General features: G+C 41.0%; 1 protein-coding gene across 1 annotated transcript; it reads left to right on the top strand.

The window, feature by feature from the left end:
* The first annotated feature begins 14,597 nt into the window (after window positions 1–14,597).
* LOC148918143 (uncharacterized) lies at window positions 14,598–19,230 on the top strand. The gene is made up of 7 exons (XM_089050497.1): window positions 14,598–14,924; window positions 16,174–16,692; window positions 16,793–16,945; window positions 17,389–17,496; window positions 17,727–17,801; window positions 17,898–18,328; window positions 18,547–19,230. The coding sequence occupies exons 1-7, from the start codon at window positions 14,609–14,611 to the stop codon at window positions 19,156–19,158; spliced, it is 2,214 nt and encodes a 737-aa protein (XP_088906623.1). The 5' UTR covers window positions 14,598–14,608; the 3' UTR covers window positions 19,159–19,230.
* Window positions 19,231–24,172: the final 4,942 nt, after the last annotated feature.

The raw sequence follows: 24,172 nt of genomic DNA, 5'->3' as shown, positions 1-24,172 counted from the left end.
ACTTGTCTTGTCCCCCGCTAGCGCCTTGGGCCTCTCCGTCATTGACTTGCTTTGGCACCACCTGCCCAAACGACGACACGACCACGCGGACAAAACCAAGTCCTTTCGTTTCTCCATATTCTGAATTCCCCAAAGTACCCGGGTGGCAGCTCTTGACCGTCTAGTTGAGCATGTTAAATTTCTTATAGCACAGTTGCATATTGTGGATGTTTTGTTCCAACCCCGAGTCGTAAGGTGGCGCATTCTTTGGCCAGGTAGGCATGCGGCTTCAACATCAGAGCAAATTTTTGACGAAATCCTTAGTTGAACAGAGCTTCCAACTTTAAAACATGTTTACACCATAATTAACCAAGCGTGATTGAGCACCAAGGTAGACATGTCTTCCTCCCTGCCAAAGGGAGATGCTCTTCCGAAGGGACAACCACCTGCCGAAGCTCCGAACTGCCAAACCTAAAACACAGGAGACACGTGTCATCATCACAGCAACTTGCACAAAGTCCCACATCGGAACTTTGTGCAAACCTCCTACCTTTACTTCCCTATAAATAGGAACAGTAACCAAGAAAATGGTAACTTCTCTCTCCCACTATTACTGCTACTTTGCAATAATCACTCACCCTAGCTGACTCAGGCATCGGAGAGCCTTCGGCCGGCACTCACACCGGTGTCCGAAGCTTACGATTGCTTCTCCTATTTTTGTCTTTTGCAGGCTAGCTCCCTCACCAAGGCCCAGGCCCTTCTCTTGCTAAAGACAACCCCCTCTCTCTAAGTTGACCCTCCCCGAAAGGAGCATCAACAGTTTACGCGCGTCTGTGGGAAATCGCACTTGAAACCCATATTTCTCTACCAGCACAGCTGGCTCCTTCACCTATCCGCCCCGTCACCTCTTCTTCACTCCACACTCACCATGCCTATCGAGGATAGCCGCGATGCCCAGCGCAGTATCCTCGAAGGTACCTCTCGAGGGGACCATCACAGAGGTTAACCTCCAGGCCGAGGTGGAACTCCTCCGCGCCAGTGTGGTCAAGATGTCAGAGGTGTGACCACCTTCACTCCGAGGAACGTCGAGCTGGAACACGACTACTGCGTCTGGCGGCGGAACGGAACTGGCCTGGGCTCCTGGGGCAGCGCAGAGCCTTACCCAGGCCGAGCACACAGCCCAACCAGGCCGGAGGCATTCCCACCATGGCCCCCAATCCAGCCTGGGCCCAGCAAGGGTAAGGACCCCCTCCATCCGGAGACGACCAAGTCGCGCCTTCTCCGTATCTCCCCGCCGAGGAACCGGCCTCATGAACCAACGAAGGTCTACAGGGGATTGCAGGACCGATCCGGACCGACGGGACCCTTTTTATCCCCTGTTAATCTCCAAGACCCAAAGGTGACACACCTAGGCCCCCACCAAGGCCAACCCATGTGCCTACTGGAGAGGGTATGGGGGACTCGGACGATTGGGAGCATGATTACTCAGAAGAGCGCGAGCCTTATCACACCGAGGAGTTCGATGGACCTGACCCTTATCCAGCTCCTGGCCACACACACACCAGACCTCCAAAGAGAGACTCTCCCTCATGCCGACCCGGCAATGAGACTTCTCTTTGAGAAGGTCCGACGCCTGGAGAATGAGCAGCAGCGCAACCACCAACCACTCTGGGCAAAGCCACGACCTGGACCCTTTACCGAGCGCATCCTTAATTTCCACCAGGAGAAGGAGATCCAGCCCCTCCGCATTGCCTTCTACACTGGCACGGAGGATCCCCTCACCCACATACATTCTTTCCATCTGCCATGGGTGTAAAGGCTTAACTGACGAGGGCATGTGCCTCATCTTCCCATCTACCCTCGTGCGGCCACGAATTGGTTCTACTGGTGAGCCCCGCACCATCAATACGTTTGACTGACGGGCCTGGCAGCTTTCTGACCATTTCATGATCCGGATCGCTCTACTCGCGGACGACCCACATGCTTCGGTAGGTGAGGATGAGCCCGCCGGGAGTATGCAGCCGAGTTCAGCCACGAGTACGCCTGAGACCGATGATCGTCTTGCCGGTGCTTTCAAGAGTGGCCTCCGAGAGTCTAACTTTCGGTACCTTGTTCACAAAGAACCCTTGGAACACGTATCTGAATTAATGAAGCAGCCGCGGTACACGCCAAAGCCGAGTACTTCAACTCCAAGCGTGGCTGCCACGACATCATCTTTTCACGATCCCCAACTCGCTTCAAGACCCACCTCAGCCCGCCCCAACATTCTATTCCGCCCCAAGTACCTGTGGTGCCCAAGACCCCAAACGGAAGGATAACTGGCATACCTTCAACAATAACAAGCGGGTAGACATAACAACCACCACGGTCCGGTGGGGCTAACCCGCAGGGACGGCCGGGCTCCACTTCCCTTCTCACCCAAGCCCAGGTTCGAGGTCTTCACCACCCTGAACACCACCTACGAAAATGTCCTGGTGCACGAGGCACCTATAATACCCAAGCCTCCCCGCGACCAGGGCAAGAAGCCCATGCCCAACACGGGTGTCTTCTGTCGCTTTCATCAGTTCGGTGGACACGACACCGAATCTTGTGTTGCCCTGCGCAACATCATCGAAGGACTTATTCGCGATGGGAAACTGGACAAGTATGTGAGCAATCTCCCACCCCACCTAACCCTCACCAACGCCAGATCAACATGATCTCAACTATCGTGGTGGTCCCACCCTGGCTGGAACCTCCAACAACTCCATCAAACATTATGTCCGCTCTACCTATGCGCACGGTCTTGGCGGCGAGGTGGCTTGCCAAGACCCACAAATCAGGCTGGGCTCCCATTACCTTCTGCGAGGAGGAGGAGCGCGGTGTTATCCTCCCCCACGACGATCCACTCATTATCCGCGCCGATATTTCTAACTTTGATGTGGGCGCATCCTCGTGGACACGGTCAGGATGTTTGGTCTTGAGGCCTTCAACGAGCTCGTGTCCCATCTCATCTGCTCGAAAGCATCACACCCCTAGTGAGCTTCTCCGTGAGGTGGTCCAGCCCATTGGAAGCATTCATCTCCCCATTTCTACTTTAACTTGGCGAGTGCTTAAAATCAACAGGTACCAAGCTATCATAAAAATCAAAATAGCCCTGCCTTAGGGCACGGAAATATCCATACATGTCAAATGACTACGTCTAAAAAAAAAAAAAAAAAACAAGGTGCAACATAGCAAAAATACAAGCAAGCCCTCAGGCATCGGCATGGTCGTCCGCCTCCTCCTCGGCAGCCGTGTCAGGATCCACGGTCGACTCTCCCGCTAGCATCGGCACCTCCCGCATCTCAGCCTCCGAAGGACTCGTGGCCTCGGCAGATGGCGTGGCTGCAAATAATGACTCTCGACCGGAAGGAATGGGAGGAGGAACACCACTAGTGTCGAAGTTTATATCCAACCCTGGATTAAACCTCGCCACCGTTTCTCCCACCCATACTGCTCCTCGACCATCGCATCGGCACAAGGCTCTTGAACCTGCTGAGCCACGATACTCCTCCACGGCCTCGAGCTATGCTCGGCTCCTCGGTCCTCCTCCTCTCGGACTCGAGCCTAGCCTCCTCCACGCCTCCAAATGGCCGCGAGTCGTCTCCTTCAGCTCCCGCTCCAACCTCCCCACCTTGGGCGCAGCACATTCCTCTCCTGGATGGCGGCCTGGGCCTCGTGTAGCAGCCTTGGCTGTCTCGAATGGCGCCTAGCCAAGTCCACCTCCCTCTCTCGCCCTGGCTAGGGTAAGGTACATATCCCCAAAGGCCTGCAAAAAGGTGTGATCATAAGCATATCATAATTGCACTGATTAGAGAGTCAAAGGCACAAGAACACTTACATTGGCGGCCGAGAGCACCGTCTTCTGGATCCGATCGGAGAAGTCCGTGGCCTTGGTCCGAGCGAGCTCCCCCGCATCAATCTTTACCCCAGGTCAGGAAGGCGTTGACAAGAGGCACTTCCCGGCGATGCATGGCGGGTTACCTCCTTCGCCTCCCGACGAACCGAGGCAAAGTCTACATCCTCGGTACTGCAGGAATAGCTCCTCCATCTCGGCAGCTGGGTGGGATCTAGGTCAAATGGCGGCAGACAGTCCCACCCATGACATCATGAATCGAGGACTCAAGTCCCTCCGTTTCTTCTCGCTCCGCCAACCGGTGCGTCCTCCTCCGGCCGAGGCCGCTTCGGCCGGGCTGTCTGTCCCTTCAGCGATCTTGGGCGCCCCTTTGCTTCTTGGCCCTATTGGCCCTATCCCTCTCTCTTCTCTCTCGCAACTTTCGTTGCTTCTCCTCCTCATCCACCATCACCTTCGGTGACGTCTCAACCACGGTCACCACCTTCTTCGGTACCTCAGCCACTGAAAAACAACACCGGCTAAGCCGGGTGAGAAGCTTTACAACATCATACACATAACAAGGAGTGGGAGGGCTAATACTTACTTCCTTGAAGCAACCCCGACTGTAGAAGAAGGGCTGGGGTCACAATATTCTTCAGCTCACGCGCCTCCTGAGGCACTGTCTCCTCACCACTCTATCTCTTCCTCCTCCTCCCTAGACACTGGCCTACACTTCACAGAACCTGCACATGGACAAAGGCGTTAGTTCTCACAAGCCTCAGACAACAATACATATTCATACCAACACATTTAAACACAAAGACATGAGTGATGACCCAAGACCTATAGATTGAAAATGGGTAGGCACATGTTTGCTGACAGTCGTCCCAGGCCAGCACTCCCAATCACCAAAGGCAAAGAACCATCGGTTTCGCCACGTCTTCTGCGACGATGGTGGTTGCCCTATAAAATATCCCCTCTCCTTCGCCTTTCGGCAGTTGACCTGCACCCAGCCAAAATTGCCATGTTGCTCGGACAGAGCGCATGATGCGAAGGTGGGCTCCCCATTTCGCCAACCACCATGCTATGTACACCCGTGCGATACACGAAGTTGGGGTTATCGCCAGGCATAGCCCAACCTGGAAAGCATCATTTGCACCCAAGGATGCAATGGTAACCTCAGCCCATATTTATACATCGCCGAGAACACCATAACACAACCCTCGGGAGGGTACCTAGCCGCCGGTAGGTATGGGCAACCTCAAACCCACACAATCAGGTACCGCATAGTCTGCCTTCAATGACTCTAGATCATACAAACTCATCATATTTTTCTTCGGTAGTGGCACCCCTAAGGGACACCCACATCAGCAGATGCCACTACCACAGTACCACACCACGGCCCCCCCGCCCACTTCCACTAGCCTCGGTGGGTTATCTGACTGTTTGCACAAGCTTCTAGGGCCACATAGTTCCTCTGCATCTCCCTATAAGCTTCCCCTCCAGAACTCCTCGACTGCTCTTCCCCTCCAACCCTATTTCCCTCCGCTATCGCCCTTCCACCACATTTTCGGACTCAGTACTTTCCCCACCAGTACCCAAGTCCTCATTAAGGCTCTCACTCTCCAACTCTTCCCCAAAAGCATGGGGACTTCGGGAGCTTTGACTTTCTCTTTCAGAATGATCAGACATCTACAAACACAAAAAGGGAAACTAAGGGGCATGCGAAGATTGAAAACAGGAGCCTAGGCATGTTCTTAGTATGTTCATGACAGTTCATCTACGTTCATATCACATTCATGCAAAACTCAAACAAAAGAGGCATTTCAATCTAGAAGGGGAGAATAAGCACAAGGCATACCTTGTTATCTCCACCGTCCACGGTTGCCGGAAATCGCCTGGCTCCCAAAAACACCTTTTCCCGTCTCGCGAAATCGCTCCGCCCTACTCAATCCTATCGGAAATCGCCCCTCTCGTTTACGAAAATCTTTCGAAAAATCTCAAGTGCTCACTCCTTCAGCCCTCCTCACCCTTTTAAAGGCATATGAAGGACCCTTCAATTCTTGCTCCAAGCAATAACTCATCGTACCGTTGGGACGCCTCGATTTCCACGCTCCAGACGTTTCCACTTCACCTTCCCGCCGGAAGGCATGACGACGTCACACCTTGGCGGGCTCCTTCCGCGTCGCAGACCCTCGCGACCGCGCGGTGACGCACACCTTCCCTTGGCGGGCTCCTTCCGGCGTGCAAGACCCCTCGCGACCGCGCGGTGCGCCACACCTTCCGCCGGAAGGCATGATGGCGTCCACACCTTCCTTCGGAGGCTCCTTCCAAGCGTGGAAGGACCCTCGCGACAGCGGTGGCGCACACCTTCCCGCGGAAGGCATGATGGCGTCACACCTTCGGAAGGCTCGCCCGGCGTGGAAGATCCTCGCGACACGCGCGTGACGTCACACCTTCCCGCCGGAAGGCATGATGGCGTCACACCTTCCTTCAAGGCTCCTTCCGGCGGGAAGGATCCTCGCGACACGCGGTGACGTCACACCTTCCCGAAGGCATGATGACGCGTCACACCTTCCTTCGGAGGCTCTTCCAAGCGTGGAAGGATCCTCGCGACACGCCGGTGACGCCACACCTTCCTTCGGAAGGCATGGTGACGCGTCACACCTTCCTTCGGCGGGCTCCTTCCCGGGCCGTGGAAGGACCTCACAACACGCGGTGACGCCACACCTTCCTCCGGAAGGCGATGATGGCGTCACACCTTCCTTCGGCGCTCCGCCGCGTGCAAAGACCCTCGCGACACGCGGTGACGCCACACCTTCCTTCGGAAGGCATGATGACGCCACACCTTCCTTCGGCAGGGCTCCTTCCAAGGCGCAAGAGACCCTCGCGACACGCGCGGTGACGCCACACCTTCCCTTCGAAGGCATGATGACGCCACCTTCCTTCGGCGGGCTCCCTTCCGAAGCGTGCAAGGACCCTCGCAAACGCGCGGTGACGCCACACCTTCCTTCGGAAGGCATGATGACGCCACACCTTCCTTCGGAAGGCTCCTTCCGAAGCATGGAAGGACCCTCGCAACACGCGGTGACGTCCACACCTTCGCTTCGGAAGGCATGATGACGCCACACCTTCCTTCGGCTCCTTCCAGGCGTGCAAGACCTCGCGACGCGCGGTGGCGTCACATCTTCCTTCGGAAGGTACTGTGACGTCGTCATACCTTACCTTCGAAGGCTATCTTCGGCAGCCACCTTCGGCACCCCATGACCGGTGTCTTCTAGTTTTCAAACTTTGGGACTAGGGACTACCTTCGCACCCGCCACGTGACACGCTTGGTTGAAATACACAACCTCTTCACAAGTTCCCAAACCAGAAGCCACTTCTCGATTGACAACTTGGGGGACTACTGTTTACACCATAATTAACCAAGCGTGATTGAGCACCAAGGTAGACATGTCTTCCTCCCTGCCAAAGGGAGATGCTCTTCCGAAGGGACAACCACCTGCCGAAGCTCCGAACTGCCAAACCTAAAACCACGGAGACACGTGTCATCATCACAGCAACTTGCACAAAGTCCCACATCGGAACTTTGTGCAAACCTCCTACCTTTACTTCCCTATAAATAGGAACAGTAACCAAGAAAATGTAACTTCTCTCTCCCACTATTACGCTACTTTGCAATAATCACTCACCCTAGCTGACTCAGGCATCGGAGAGCCTTCGGCCGGCACCACACCGGTGTCCGAAGCTTACGATTGCTTCTCCTATTTTTGTCTTTTGCAGGCTAGCTCCCTACCGAAGGCCCAGGCCCTTCTCTTGCTAAAGACAACCCCCTCTCTCTAAGTTGACCTCCCGAAAAGGAGCATCAACAAAACACATGCACAGCAAATTTGACAGAGCATCCCCCTCGCAGACACCACTACCCACCACCGCTCAGCCACCACACATCCCCTCCTCTGACCTCCCTCCGAACCGCCATGTCTACCGATCGTCAGCACAACCATCTTCCCGGAGCCCACAAATCAAGGCCTCCTGCTCCAAATCCCTAAACCTCCTTCATTGGTTAGGTTTCAATGGTGAGACTTACGGATTTTTGAATTACTATGATAATTAATGAATTAAAATAGATAATAAAATTAAATTATGAGATACGCTACATCATGTGATATCAAATTATGGTACATCTCACATTACTCCGAATTATTAATCCAAGCCACTTGTAAAACTGACGTTTCATTGCATCGTTCATTTTTATGTCAGATCATAGATGGAAGATAGCACTACTCAAAGAATAATTGATGCACCTTACTCCATTAATTCCATATATCTTGAGCTATGTGTTTAAAAGACTACTCCATTAATAATTGATGCACACTACTCATCGTTCATTTTTAAAAGACTAAACAAAATTGTACATTTGTTGTCTATGTATTTAAAATATTTTTTACAGGTAGATTTGAATTTAGAATATTAATATATCATCACTTACTCCATTAATTCCATATATCTTGAGCTAATCCTAATAGGTTAAGATTAGGATATGATAATTGTATCACGTTAGAGTGTTGAGGTTGGTAAACTATCCACATCAATTAGAATTTTATAAAGGACGCCGTCCCCTTTTTCATACTAACTTTACAATGGTAGATTCCAAAGAATCTCTAAGCAACAATTCCAAGGTGTGCTAGCATATTGAGTCCCACATCGGTAAATTATTAGGTCGGGCTTCATAAAAGCTTGCAGAGAATTTCATGAGTGACTAGTTCTTTCAGGTATAGTGCCAAACTAAGTGGGACCACGATCTAATGAGCATCTTCTTGGTCTTTTGCCAAGTCCTTTTTAATTGCTGATTATAAACAAACTTAATGCCAATGACACCAATCAACCTCCAAGACGAGACGCTGAATTTAAGGTTTGGAGCAGACTTAATGCCAAGGCTTTACATGTAATTCAGAGTTCTTGTGGGGATGATACTTATTCTTTAATTCGGGGCATCTACGTGGCCAACGTTGCCTGGAATACTTTGGCAACAAAGTTGAAGCCAGCTGAAGCATCAAAAACCACAGGTACGTAGGTACATATTTTCAGTATTATGAGGAATTAAAAAAAAAGAAGCTGAAATTACTGCAAGCCTGTAGGATCAGTTAGTACCATGATTTGATGAACCAAACTGGATTAGGGATATATTGATAGATCAAAAGACATGTTAATTAGTTTCTTTCTGAAAGGAAGGGGGATAGTAGCTCAAGCAGTAATTAATAGCATTTATCCATGGGCCTCCTCCAATATCATTTGTACAAAAATAAAATAAATAAATATAGACTTTCATGTATCAGAAATCACAAAAATTTCGTAAATGTTAACATCAAGCATTCCACTTTTCAGATGAGGAATCTGAACTTTACACCAACCACACCCTAGTCAGTGGTGATGCTGGTGTGGAGGAAGACTCTACAATCGAAGTTCGAGTTGAAGGTATTGTGTCTTAATTCTCATAGAGGCTTCTAGTCAATATTAGTTAAAAGAAACACTATTTGGCCTTTCATTTTTTTTTTTTACAAATCATAGTTTAACACATATGCTAAATCCAAATCAAAATGATATGTAATATTAAATCATAAACTTTCGTAGGACCAAAGGCGATGCCAATGACTTGTACATGCCTTTCTTCCAAACTTTGTTAGAAAATGATTGGGATGCTGCCATGGAGTATGTTAGGCAACATCCTGAGAAACTAAATGCAACCTTTGAACAATTCGAAAATGGGACAGCTCCTCACTTCGTATAGTCTCAAACGGGAGGTTTGAAATTGCAAAAGAGTTGGTGTAGCTAATGAGCGAGGAAGACTTAGAAATACTAGACTCTATGGGTCGAACAGCTCTACATTTAGCTGTATTACATCGAGGAGATTCCCATGAAATAGTTAAGTGCGTGGTTGAAAAGAACAAGAAATTACTTAGCATTCGTTTTAACAATGATGAAATTGCAATTCCATTTGTCTTGGCGACTATAGAAGGAAGGGTAGCAATGTCTCAGTATCTCTATTCTGCCTCTCCACTGGAAACTCTGGAGGACCGTGCCTATGCCGGTGTAGTTATGTCTGCGTGTGTGATGAAAAGCCGATTCGGTAGGTATAAATAACCTTGTGTTTGTGCTGCACTTTAGCTCTCCTCTTTACCCAAAACCAAAGCAATTATTAAATAATTAATTACTAGCGGTAACTTCAATATGTTCCCGTACAATTTATTATTTTTTACAAATCTTTTTCCACATAATTATATTGTTTTTTTTCACTCCGCTATACAGATATTCTGTTGGATTTAGTTCAACGTCATCCGAAGGCGGCTTTTACTGAAAACAGATCTAAAGTAAGCCTTTTTTCGCTTTTGGCTGGTATGCCTTCTTTTTTATTAAGTGCAAGCAAGCTCAAATTCTGGGAGCGATGGATTTATGACGGTTAGTAATAAGAAAGCTCAAATTCTTTCTTACGTTTTCTAATAAGATTTACTCTCTTTTCAGCTCTTCCACTTCTTTTACGGGAAGGTCTATATTCTTTTTCTCCACTCGTGTTTTACTGGCATATCTATATGTGTGTTTTTTTTTCTTAAGTAACCCAAACAAATTTCTTTAGACTTCTGTGATTGTGGGATCATTGCAATAATACACTAAACCGAAGAAAAACAAACTCTAATAGATCAAAAGATATATATTGACTCTGACATGATTATTGTTCCCAAAGTATCCAAATTTGTTCTACTTCAGATCTTCATAAGAGTGTCAATTTTATTGTGTCGTGTTTTTATCTTAATAGGTATGCATGTACCACCTACTCCTACTATCGATACTGAAAAAGAACCTACTATCGATGCCTTTAACGATGGTCGTACTAATGCTCAAAAACTAGAAGGCGATCAAGCAAATCAAAGGCATCTCATTTGCCTCATTTGCCCACGTACGTTGTCAGGAGTGCCATTTGGTTATTGTTAACGACATCAAAATTTTAACACCTAGAAAGCACCGTGTTTCAACTTGCCGTTGAGCACCGTCAAGAAAAAACTTTTAGCCTCATATATAAGTTTGATAAACATGACCAACAAGAAATACTATGTAAAAAAGATAATTGTGAAAATAATAATGTGCTGCATTTGGTGGGAAATTTTTCTCAGCACACACAGATTAATCATATTCGAGGTGCGGCTTTACAGATGCAAAGAGAACGACAATGGTTCAAGGTTAGAAATTTTCCGCATATGTATATACGTACCTGCATATTACCCTATGTGCTAACCTAATGATAAAAACTCACATTTTCTGCTTTAAGGTTATTTTTGGCGATAAGGTTTCTAAGACTCTTTATTACTTTAGTGGGTATGCAAGTTTTGGCTTCTTCTTTTAGATGTGCTTGTAGTATTATAATTTTGGTATTCTATTACTCTTTTACTTGACTATAATTAGGAAGGTAGCAAGTTTAGGTTATGACTATAGGGATAGAATACCTAAGGGCACCTAAGGGTAGAACATAGTAAAACAAAAAACAAGAAACAAAAACAAAATTACACGCCCACATCATTAGTTTCTTCACTCAATAAAAAAAATTCATATTGTGGGAGACCACATCTCGAGTGGCTAGTAACAATAAATTTATATAGGAGTCCTCAAACAATAATTAGTTAAATCCGTTAGTACAATGCTAATCACTCTTTTAGACCCCTACACAATACTATCTCATAATCCAAATCGTCTATTTTTTAGTTCCCATTCAAAGATTATACTTGCAAAAAGTTGTTCAAATAGGAAAGCGTTTAGTCCTTTTAATGTAATCAAAATCATTTTAATGTTTTTATACAAAACATTGTGTTCATATATTAGTTGAGTACTATTAAATGATTAATCGAATTATTATTTGACTTATTTTATGTAATATTGATACATGGAAAGGAACGGAAAAAATTAACGATCACATTGTATGATAGGTCCAAGAAGTGCTTAGTGCCTTGTAACCTTTTCAACACTATTTTAAAACTTGCCTCTGTTTTGGCAAAATGGGAAAACCCGAAATTGAAGAAGAAATCAATCATAAGCTCTTTTTATTTAATTACTGTCACTAACATCTTACGTAACTCAGATGCGTTTGGTTACCAGAATCTCAAAGCGCAAATGTTCAATGATTTGTAAGAATTCTAAGTTTTTGCGGGATGAACTGCAGGAATTGGAGAGTATTGTAGATCCTGTACATCGTGAGACTAAAAATCTGACAGATCGTATGACACCAAGGGCCCTATTTACCAAGAAGCACAAGGAATTGGTGAAAGAGGGCGAAAAGTCAATGAAAGAAACAGCAAGGAGGAAACCGAAGGCGCCGAAAGCATGTGCAGCTCCATTTCCCTCCTCTTTTTCGGCCGCACATCTTGACTCCTCCAACACATACAACCTGTAAAATTGGCTGTAAATGAAACAAGATGATTCACACTTGTACATTTCAATTGAATTTGAGCAACATGCGCAACATTTTTATATTTCTTTTCTGTTTGACACTAAAAAAAAAATTATTTTTGATGTCAGGGCCGGTCCAAATATAATTAGACCGAACTAAATCAAATTATTTCTGTATTGGTTTATTCTATTTATTGGTTTGGAAGGTTATTATTTACTCAAAGCTTATCTTGTTGTCGTGTTGTTCGTATCCTTTTATTATTATTCTACGCAATTATTGACATAAATACCATTATACAAACATCATTATATATTTCTTTTCAAATGTTAGAAACGAACTACTTATGCATGAAAGATCAGATAGGTTGATACAAGGATAAGTTATAATGGTCATTTTTCCCCAAGGGGGTTAATTCCCTTCTCTTTTTTTACAAGTGGTATTGTGAGATGGGAAAATCGAATATTAGACCTTATATACTCGAGTAAATGGTGTAAACTAATTGACTTACAAAAGAAAAGATTTTCTAAATTTTGAAGAATAAATTATTTGACATAATTATTTGCATTTTGGTGGAGTGAAATCCATACCATTTTTATTAACCCTTATCTACTTCAATTATGTATTTTAGTTTTTTCAAAGCACAAGGGGTTGAATTGATAATATTTAGAAGGGAAAATTACCTCAAAGCAGTTTGTTTGGTTCGGTCTAATTATACTTTTTAATCAATAATGTTATGCTCCTTCCTTGGGGTTCGTGATCGAGCAGGGCCGGTCCGAAATTTTTGGGTTCGCGCCAGGCTCGTGCCTGACTTTACATGCTTCTTTTATTTTTTAGAGAGACTCCAATATAAGCCCATACAACTGATATCCCCTAGACACAAACCCATATATCTATATAACTATGTTGAAAACCCAAATTCAAATTTAAATGACCAGTAGGATATAAGAGGTCGTAGTATTTCTATGTTTTTACATCGTTGCCACTAAACTTCATATTTTATTTATAATTTATTTCAAGTATTTCATTAACTGCCATAATTGTAATTAATATACTCCCTATTAATAGCATATCAATCACCCCATTTCTTTTAGTTGTCATTCCCTCTCACATCTCGCCCCCTAAAATTGCAAACAAAAAAAAAAATCTGTAAATTACATATCCAATAATGTACCTATGAAAAATATAATATAAATATATACATATAAAATATAGGTATATTATTTACCCAAAAAAAAAAAAGTCAGTTACTTTGTAATTACGTATATTTTTCATAATTAAAAATAGGTACACAATAATTTCTATAAAATATAGGTACATTATTTGAAGAGGAAAGATAGGTACATTATTAGAGGAAAAAAATTGGTAAGTTATTTGGAGAGAGAAAATAGGTTCATTTAAAAAAATTACGTTTGATAAAACAAATAATAGGTACTTTATTCAGAGAAAAAAGGCTATATTATTTATAGTAGAAAATAGGTACATTATTTAGATAAATAATAGGTACTTTATTCGTAGTAGGTATATTATTCAAATGGTAGGTACATTGGATGACATATAATACCTAAATCCTAATTGTAAGTACATTAAAATTAATGCAGTGTATATTGGAATAGATAATTATGTACACTTTTCATACTAGGTAAATTATATTTTTCATAAAACAAATAGGTACATTATTTTTTCAACATAATTAGTATGTACAATTTTATTCATAAATAATTATAAAGTGGATTATTAGTCATGTATAATTCATAAAAAGAAAATAACATAAACATTTTATTAAACAAACCAATTACCCAAATTTGAATTTATTGTTAATTTTTTTTTAAAATGTTCCAAAATTAATTCCTACATCTATTACAATCATTTGGAGATATTTCCAAATTCAACATCTGTCATTATATACAATCCAATTAAAAACTGTTTCCATATTGATTCCTACATTAATATACAAAATGCAATAATGGCTTAGTTGGGGGTATTTTTGGAATTTGAAAAGTACAATAAATCAGATTTTATGCTTAATTAGGTAACTTGCTGAGTTGGATCCTAGTCATGGGTTTTTACTTATACAAATTGGGTATTATTTATATGAACAAAAAGTGAAGGGTTTTAGATATGGCAAATTGAATTTAAAGGGTGTAAGCCAAATTTACTTATATTTTTTAATTGCGAAGACTTTTTCCAAGTCTTTTGCCAAAGTCTTTTTTAATTGGTGATTTGTTAGCTTCTTTTTGGTCTTCGCTGATTTGTTATCTATAAATCAGAAGTGAGTTTGCCTATATCCATGTGCACATAGTGGGAATTTACAAGCTAGCTTCAAGCTCCGCAGATTGAACATGGCAGCTACAGTTTCCCCGATTGCTAATCTTCAACTTCTTAACCGTCATAACTATGAAGATTGGAGTTTCCAGGTGAAATTGTACCTGTTAGCTAAAGATGTTTGGGACGTTGTAGAAGTAGCCACTGAACCACCAACACCAGAAGATGGTGAGGCTGAGTTTAGGGCTTGGAGGAAGAATAATGCCAAGGCTTTACTTGCAATCCGGACGTGTTGCGGGGATGATACTTGCCCTATAATCAAGGGCATTACCACAGCCAAAGCTGCCTGGGATGTGTTGGCTGAAAAGCTGAAGCCTTCTGATTCTGAAGAAGGTATACTCATACTGGACTTCATATTTTCTTTTTCATGCATGGTGTTAAGGTTGAAAGATTTATTTATTTATTATTATAAATATATTTATATGTTACCCTCCGCAACTGATGATTGTTTTGGGTCTCATCCTCAAAATTTCATAATGCCGGTTTTACCTCCAGCAGCAATTAATTTTATGGACTCCTTAATTACTGCATGTATATTGCTGGTTTTATTTCTACGGTGGGTTTTTTCAGTTTTGAATTTTGAGGTTTGTTTGTTGGATTCTTTTCTTTTATTTTCTGTTGCCTTCTGTTCTTCTTTTATTTTGGTTTACTAGTTTTCATTCTCCAGTCAACCGTGCTCACAAAATAGGTATAATAATATATAATATTGTGCGATATTTGTTTAATTTTAATTTTTTGGGTGTGGCATTCTTTTTATTTTTATTTTTCAGAGTATATATCTGGGCATTAAAGGGAGGTGATTTTCCCACTCTATTTTTCTCCACTTATACTCCCTTTTGCTTTTTATTACTTTTTAATCAATATTGTTCTTTTTTTTTCTTTCTCTTTCCTATTCTACCCTTACCCTACATTAAGGTTTTGATAAAACAAAAAAAGAAAAGAAAAAGGAAAATGGATAGAAATGTGAGTATTTGTACGCCAAATTCTTAGTTTTTTTACCAAGTATGTGAGTACTATTTATCTTTGTTGTAGTTAATAGATAATAATTTTTCTGGGCTAACATATAAATATGGTAGCATAACAAAAGAATGCTACTAACCAAACTATCATTAGCAGCTTAGATATGCAGAGAGCAAAGTATGCATAATAGTCTCATATTTTTATTCTTTCATAATATTAGTAAGTGATTGTACATGTTTATTAAAGAGAATTGTAGGTTAAAGATAAAATAGGAAAGATAAAGAACAAAAACGAACAAAATTAATTAAAAAGTATTAAAAAGCAAAAGGGAGCGTGAAAATCAGCTCCTTTAATTTACTGGGGTGGTGTATTTCATTTATTCTTCTCAAGTTTATTTGTTATTGTATATGCGGGAGAAATTATTAAGTAATACAGACATACCACGGGTACGCAAGTAAAGTCTAGCTGTGAAACTGATGCCACATATATCTCTTTGTCAAAATAAGGAATGATAAATGAGAGACAACGGGAAAGGGGTCTTTTTATTTTATTTTATAGAAATATGTTTTGATATATATAATTTAAACAGGATGGCATAATTTTTATTTTTATGTTTGCTAAGAAACAGGACGGCATAATAATAATGATGAGAGCGTTGTGAATGTGAACCATGGTTGTTTGTACGAAAGTTTGAAGTCTGGTGATTGGAATGCTGCAAAGGAGTATATTGATCGAGACCGCGAGTCACTAACACATAGAGGTTCATCACACGGTGGGACAGCTCTTCACGAGGCAATCGAGTGGAAGCAGTTACACATTGTGGAAGAGTTGTTGAAGCTGATGACAAAACAGGACTTGGAAATTAAAGATGACCTTGGTTGCACAGCTTTTTTCTACGCTTTGCATAAAGGAATTGCTCCAACAGTTGCCAGCATGGTTAGAAAGAACGAGCGTTTAGTTACCATGCGTTTTACCGCCGCAGACAGTATGACTCCAGTTTTATTCGCTTGTGTTTTGGGCCACTGGGAAATAGCTCGCTTTCTCTATTCTCGCACTCCAATCCATGTTTTGACTCAAGACAATAACGGCCGCGATGGTGCTCAACTTATTTCCTATTGCTTTGTCCACAGAAATAAATTTGGTAATTTTGACATCATTTTCAAATATATATGTATATAAATAACCAATTATAGTATGTGTTGATCTGTGGCTGCTTATATGATGAACCAACTATACTATAGATATTGGATGGGATTTACTTCCGAAGTACCCAAACTTGGCCCTTACTGAAAACTACTCGCCCGGCCACTCCCCTCTAATTGCACTGACTCGTTCTCGTTCCGCATTTCCAAGTGGGGTTCCCCTAAGATTTTGGCAACGCTGGATTTATAACAGTGAGTATTTTGTACTCTCTTCTCTCTTCTCTCGTCCCTCTTCTCTTCGTAGTATCAAACTAAATTTTTCATGTTAAAGTTATATGTAAAGTGAGATGTACCAACTAAATATATATGCCTGATTTGATTTCTTTTCTATTGCAAGGATAATCGAATTGAGACTGAAAAAAAAAAAAAGAAGATGTTAATTGCATTAATATGAAATGAACTTTACAAGAGCTTTCTATTTTTTCTGTTTCCTTCTAATTTGATTTATTATGTATATATGAAGAAGTGCAAGTGCATATTCATTAGCTTTCATTGTTCACAAGACAGTGTCTGAATTCGCTCGCATGCGCACGCACACACACATATGTATATATATCATTATATGGAAATAGAATAATACTACTTCAGACAAAGTAGGAAAATGTATTGATTGGATTGTGTTGCTTTCTCTTTAGATATACACGTACAACAACCTCAACCTGCTCCTAGCAACCCAGATGTTTGTGTAAATTTGGAAGAACTAGAAGATGACAAAAGAAATAGAAGGGATCTCATTTCCTCAGGTATTTCCTGGTTTTCAATATTGCATCCTTTGTTATATTTTATATAAAGTAATGGAAAAAAAAAACACATGTAATATTTTATATAACGTATCCTTCTAAGGCAAAGCTTGATGGTATTCATGTACACTGTGTTCAAAATGTTCATCATATATAAATAGAGTATGGCAGTCGAAGTAAAAAAGTTCTATAAATATTTTGTATGTTTTTCTTTCCTTTTTGTTTTGGTTTAGCCAACATCTACGGATTTCGCAATGCAGTTACAGGTTTCTTCCAAGGAGTTGTTAAGAATCTTCTCAAACTGTTAGGTACGCTAGCTACATCCATCCACATTATTGATTCTTGGTTTAATTCTCACTTTTGTAATACGTTGTAGATTCATATTGTTTTCACTGTTAACCTAGGAATCCATGACTTGTATGAAATGAGATTGCACCATGACCGAATTCTTCAAATTCTACCGCTCCTGTGTGAGGTGGCAAAATGTACAAATCTTGACTCGAAGCAAGTTGCCTTCGTGCAAAAGGCAATCATCCGAGCTGTAGAAGGAGGACAAGTAGAGTTTATTAAGGAGATGTGTAAGGCGAATCCAAAATTCACACTAGTGCAGTTGGATGAAAAAGGCAGATCAATGTTTCATTACGCCGTCAAATGTCGTCAAGAAAAAGTTTTTAATCTTATATATGGGCTCAGTGAATATGATAGGAATGCTATCTTAATGATTGCAGATGTGTCTGCCAATACTATCCTACATGCAGCAGGGAGTTTATCTGCCCATCTTAATCATATTCAAGGTGCAGCTTTGCAAATGCAAAGAGAGCTACAATGGTTTAAGGTCAGATTTTCTCACTTTATTACATAAATGTAACCTTAGATAATTACTTTGTTACATATCCCTGTAAAGATTTCAAAAAGGCCTTGATGTTATTAGGAGTGGAACCATTTATTATATGGGACTTTCTATTTTGTTAGGTTTCCGATGTGGGACTCGTATATTCTTCAACAATCCCTATAGGCTATATATGTAATGCGAGTTTTCTTAATGAAATGTAGGAGGTGGCCCGTATTTTACCCCCCCAGAACTTGGAAGCAAGAAATAAGACCGAGCAAATAACAGCACGAGAAGTATTCACCAAGAACCACAAAGAATTGGTGAAGGAAGGAGAAGAGTCAATGAAAGGGACAGCAACTTCTTGCACAGTCGTAGGTGCCCTCATTGTTACCATTATGTTTGCTGCTGCATTTACAGTTCCTGGTGGAAACAATCAAGATACAGGTTTTCCCATCTTCTTAAGAAAGAAGTTTTTTAAGGTTTTTCTAATTTCAGATTCTATATCACTCTTTTCTTCGACGACATCAGTGATGATATTCTTGGGAATTCTCACATCACGTTATGCAGAAGACGATTTCCTTTGGTCTTTGCCCACAAAAATGTTATTAGGCCTTTTCACCCTTTTTGTATCTATCGCCGCCATGATGGTTGCTTTTTCTTCAACTCTTTTTATTATGCTTGATGGAGAATCATGGGTATCTATTCCAATCAGTTTGCTTGCCTTCATTCCAATCGCCTCGTTTGTGTGGATGCAATTCCCCCTCTTTCTTGACATTTTGATGTTTACCTATGGAAGAGGAATATTTGACAAGAAATGCAGAGCCTGGGAATAAAATCATGATTATGCGGTGTGATGTTTGTCTTCTGATGTCATGTGATGTCGTCTTTGGCTTTGTCAATGTACTTGTGTGTTTCTATATATATATTTCGTTCAAATAAAACCACCCTTATAATTAACTTTATTTGAGGCATACATTTTTGTTTGAATGCTTTATGAATTGTGTAAAGAAAAGACAGTATATCTTCTGATTTCTAATGAAATGTTTCGTTTGGCTTTACCTAAGGTTCATAAATCTAAACTATAAAGTAATTAACATCAAATTAATATACAAGTGGGGTCTGTCTGAAGATTGAAGCTGAACTTTAACAGGATGATTAGTTCTAACATGTCTAACATTATGCTTATTTTTCCCGCACCTTCTTAACAAATTATGCTTATATTTTTCTACATCTTTCACTAATTAGCGAGTTGATTATTCTATCTTGTCATATATTCTTGCATCCTACTATCCATTGTTTAAAGTGAACTTGACCAAAAAAATGACAAGCTATATATTGAGGTCTAGTCTACGTTTCATTGACAATCAATGGGGCCACTGTGTTTGTTGACAACGTTGTTTACTTGTGTCACTGTGTTTGTTGTGTCCAATAATTATCTTGTTGCCTTCACACTACGGTTGTACTACATACTCTTGGTCTTGGGATGAATGGGATACCCTATAAGCCAAGCTTCTTTTTAAGTGTCCAAGGACCTTCCTCTTTGCTATTTTCATGAATTCAATTGAAAACCCACAAAGCCCACTTCACGTACAAACAGAGTTGTTCAATTGGTTGACGACCATGTTGTTCACAACATTCATAGGCTCTGTAATTTCAGGTGGTCTAAAAGCATCATCAGAAAACAAGAAATTCACTCTTGCAATCAAGACCCACATGGATGGCGCCCTAGGAATGGAGAAATATTTCAAGTGCTTCTCACTCCTGCAATCAAATCCGTCGTGAAGGTCAATGGCAGAATTGTGTAGCAGAGTTGATACACGCTGCACCAAGATATCACAATGCAGGTGAAGAAGTAGAAGAAACTGGCTTGCACTTTGTCGGACTTCCTTGTTCTATTCCGCGAGTATTTTGCGAACCAATTTTCAGCCTCATTATATTAGAAAAGCGAGTGAGCTGTTTTTTTAACCCTTGAACTATACAATCCCATTTAAGTTAGTCTATTCTCAAATCAAACATGGATTTAAGTATTATTTAGCCCAATCTAGTCCAGTGAGGCCTACCAAACATGACCCTGAGAGTTCTGGTCAAGCATTGGAGCACCCATTGTTTAATTTTTGACTCTAGCACGTTCACATGCCCAAGCCAACTGTCATGCGAAGAATGGGCATCGTCCAAGTCTTTTGCCAACAAACTTTGAAAGAAAAGAAAATTTAAAAAAAGCTTACTAAATAACAATATTGGGATGAGAGCCAACATTATCACTATTTCATGATTTCAATGAACCACAAGTTTTTTTTTTTTTTTTTTGTGTGGGGGGGTTAAAATATTATCTTGGTCACTATGGAAGAGTAAAAGGGACCGGCGTTCCGAAGAGCCTATAAGAAAGGAATAGTTCTTTGGATTTCATTTGCTTTCTCTTGCAGCAATGTTGAGAATTAAAGAGAGCCTAGTGTTTCCGTGAAAGATGAAGACACCCAACAAAGAAAGTAAAAAGAAAATAGGAATAAAGTAGAGGCTCGAGATGGAGAAAGCTTGAAGCAACCGCAAAAAAAGATGAAGGATCTTCAAAACAAATTAGGCATTTCGATCTAACACACAAAATTAGACGTTCTCTGGCTTCTTCTAGTATCGGTCCCAAACTTTTTTGTCTCCCAATTTACACTAAATTTAGAGCTTCATCTATATACAATTTCGAATCGATGTCTAGTGTTCCTTGTGAACGACTGAAAGGATTTATTCACAAGCAGAATCCTATGGAAAGGTCCTTAGTTTCTCCTCATACAATAATTAAAAAGAAAAAATAATTCTTTCAAAATGGTAATGGTATCTGTAATTAATGGTGGTATATGATAACTTGGATTCTTAACGAGCTAGCTTGTTTAAAGCCCATTTAATATTTTATATATTTTTAGAATAAAATAAAATAAAATAAAAATATTTATATCTTAAATTAAGTTTAATTATTTCATTTTTGTAATTATATATTTTAAAAACCAGTGTTTTCTTTATAAAAATGCTAAACAAATAAAAGGAAGTGTCATGAGCGCAACAATCTTTGAAGTGTGCTTATTATTTACACCAAAGCATTACGTTTTTTGGTAAATGTCTTTAATTACTATGTTCACACATGCCAGAGGGGCATCGTCTGAGGTTTTGTCAAGTCCTTTGATGATCTGCCATTTTTTTAATTACTGATTTGTTGTCTATGGATCAATTCAGAAGTAAGTTTGCCCATATATAGTGTAAGCGCACATATAGATATAGTAGGGAATTTAGAAGCTAGCTCTAGCTCCGCAGATTGAACATGGTAGCTTTAGTTTCCCCGATTACTACTCTTCAACTTCTTAACCAGCCATAGCCGTCTCCTCCTGAAGAAGGGATATATATATATGCTCATACTGGATTTTATGTTTTCTTCTTTTTTAATTCAAAAATCGGAAGTTGATTTTGTTAGACCAATTGAAATCGACCATATTTTCACCTTATGGATTGGTGAGTCAGCTGATGATTGTTTTGGGTCTCATTTTCGAAATTTATAATGCCCGTTTTACCCTCCCTCCAGCAGCAATTTACTTTTAATTTTATGGACTCCTTGCATGTATATTGCTGGTTTTTTTGTAAGGCCTTTTTTATTGAGATGGGTAATAATACATTAAACTCATACACACAATATGAATGCGAGGATTCGAACCTAAGACCTTGTTTAAGAGAGCAATTACTCCAAACCACTATATTAGTAGGTTCTTTACACATATATTGGGGAAAAAACCCTAAACTCAAAACAAAAAGAAAAAATAATAAAAAATATAAATTTTGTCATACCCACATTCAACCCTTTCTCTTTCCCGACACAACCTCCATTTCCCACCACAACCGCAGCAGTCGTCATCACCGTTGGCACCTGCGTCCCTCTCCCCCTCCTACATCGTGGCTCTCTCACAGAGAGACAGAGAGAGAGAGAGAGATAGATGGTTTGAGTTGCCGGTGGGGAGAGGGAGATATGAGAGAGAATGACATGGTTTTGAGTTGCAGAGGCACGGGACACAGAGAGGAGCGACTGAGGTGAAGTTTTTTTTAAGCCTCAAATTGAATGACAGATGTCCATAAGTGATTGGGTGGAGAATTTACTTGAATTAACAATTAAAAGGTATTTTAGGAATAATGGAACTGAAGTCCAGCTGTGATGAAAGTGACACCACAGGTACGGAAGTAATGTGTAGCTGTGAAAGTCTGGCTGTGGATGGTAAGGTGTTGGCGTGCAGCCCAATGGGCTGAGGTTCGAAGCACCCCCATGGCACCAATTAGTAGGTTCGATCGATGTAACTCAAAAAAAAAAAAAAAAAAAAACTTTGGGTTGGTATCAGATCTTGTAACTTAAACGGGATGTTAGATATGTAGCATTAGTATATGTGTGTGTGTATATATATATATATGTAAACTAACGGAAATATGTTTTGATATATTTAATTTAAACAAGATGGCATAATTTTTATTTTACAAATTTATAAATAAACTCAATCCTAGACATGTATTTATAAAAAAACCCAAGCATTATTTAAACATAGAAACACACCCAAAATTAACCCCAAAGTCAACTTTTTGGGTGTGTTTATAAATGGGTTTTGAGTGTGTGTAATGATGGGTTTTGGGTGTGTTTATATGTTTAAATAGTGCTTGGATTTTTTTATAATTTCAACCCCCATTTTGGGTGTTTAAGTGAAACTCCCTTTTTATTTTTATGTTTGCTAAGAAACAGGATGACATAATAATAATGATGAGACTCATAAGAGCGATGTGAAGTATGATCCTTTGTACGATAGTTTGAAGCGTGGTGATTGGAATGCTGCAAAGGAGTTTATTGATCGACACCCCGAGGCACTAACACATAGAGGTTCATCAAGCGGTGGGACAGCTCTTCACGAGGCAATAGATAGGAAGCACTTGGACATTGTGGAAGAGTTGCTGAAGCTGATGACAAAAGAGGACTTGGAAATTGAAGATGGCAATGGTTTCACAGCTTTTTTATATGCTTTGATAAGAGGAATGGCCCCAAAATAGTTGCCAGCATGGTTAAAAAGAACGAGAAATTAGTTACCATGCTACTTTCAGACAAGTAGGAAAATGTATTGATTGGATGGTGTTGCTTCCTCCTTAGATATACACGTACAACAACCTCAACCTGCTCCTATCAACTCTGATGTTAGTGTAAATTTTGAAGAACTAGAAGATGACGAAAGAAATCGAAAGGATCTCATTTCCTTAGGTACGTTACCCTTTTCTTCTTGGTTTTCAATATTGCATCCTTTGTTATATTTTATATAAAGTAATGGGAAAAAAAAAAACCACATGTAAAGCTTGATGATGGTATGCATGTACACTATGTTCAAAGTGTTTATCGTACACGTACTACTAGTATATATAGAGTATAGCCAACATCTACAGATTAAAAAAGTTCTATAAATATTTTTGTATGTTTTTCTTTCCTTTTTCTTTTTGTTTTTATTTGGCCGCATCTACGGATTTCGCAATGCAGTGACGGGTTTCTTCCAAGGAGTTGTTAAGAATTTTCTTAAATTGTTAGGTACACTAGCTACATCCACCATTATTGATTCTTGGTTTAATTCTCACTTTTGTAATACGTTGTAGATTAATATATTTTTTCACTGTTAACCTAGGAATCCATGACTTGCATGAAATGAAATTGCGCCATGACCGAATTCTTAAAATTCTACAGCTCATGTGTGACGTGGTAAAAAGTAGAAATCTTGACTCGAAGCAAACTGCCTTCATGGAAAATGCAATCTTCCGAGCTCTAGAACGACAACAAATCCAAGAATCTCGCTAATG

The sequence above is a fragment of the Prunus mume genome, linkage group LG4 (assembly GCF_029339155.1).
Source record: "Prunus mume cultivar Tortuosa linkage group LG4, ASM2933915v1, whole genome shotgun sequence".
Classification (NCBI taxonomy): Eukaryota; Viridiplantae; Streptophyta; class Magnoliopsida; order Rosales; family Rosaceae; genus Prunus; species Prunus mume.
The sequence above is the reverse complement of the archived record's forward strand: the minus strand, read 5'-3'. Positions and strand labels throughout refer to the sequence as shown.

Excerpts from the sequence above, each read along its gene's own strand:
- LOC148918143 (XM_089050497.1), top strand. The coding sequence starts at position 14,609 with ATGGCAGCTACAGTTTCCCCGATTGCTAATCTTCAACTTCTTAACCGT. Across the intron at positions 16,946-17,388 it reads GCAACGCTGGATTTATAACA|ATATACACGTACAACAACCT; the intron begins GTGAGTATTTTG and ends CTTTCTCTTTAG. Across the intron at positions 18,329-18,546 it reads GAGAGCTACAATGGTTTAAG|GAGGTGGCCCGTATTTTACC; the intron begins GTCAGATTTTCT and ends AATGAAATGTAG.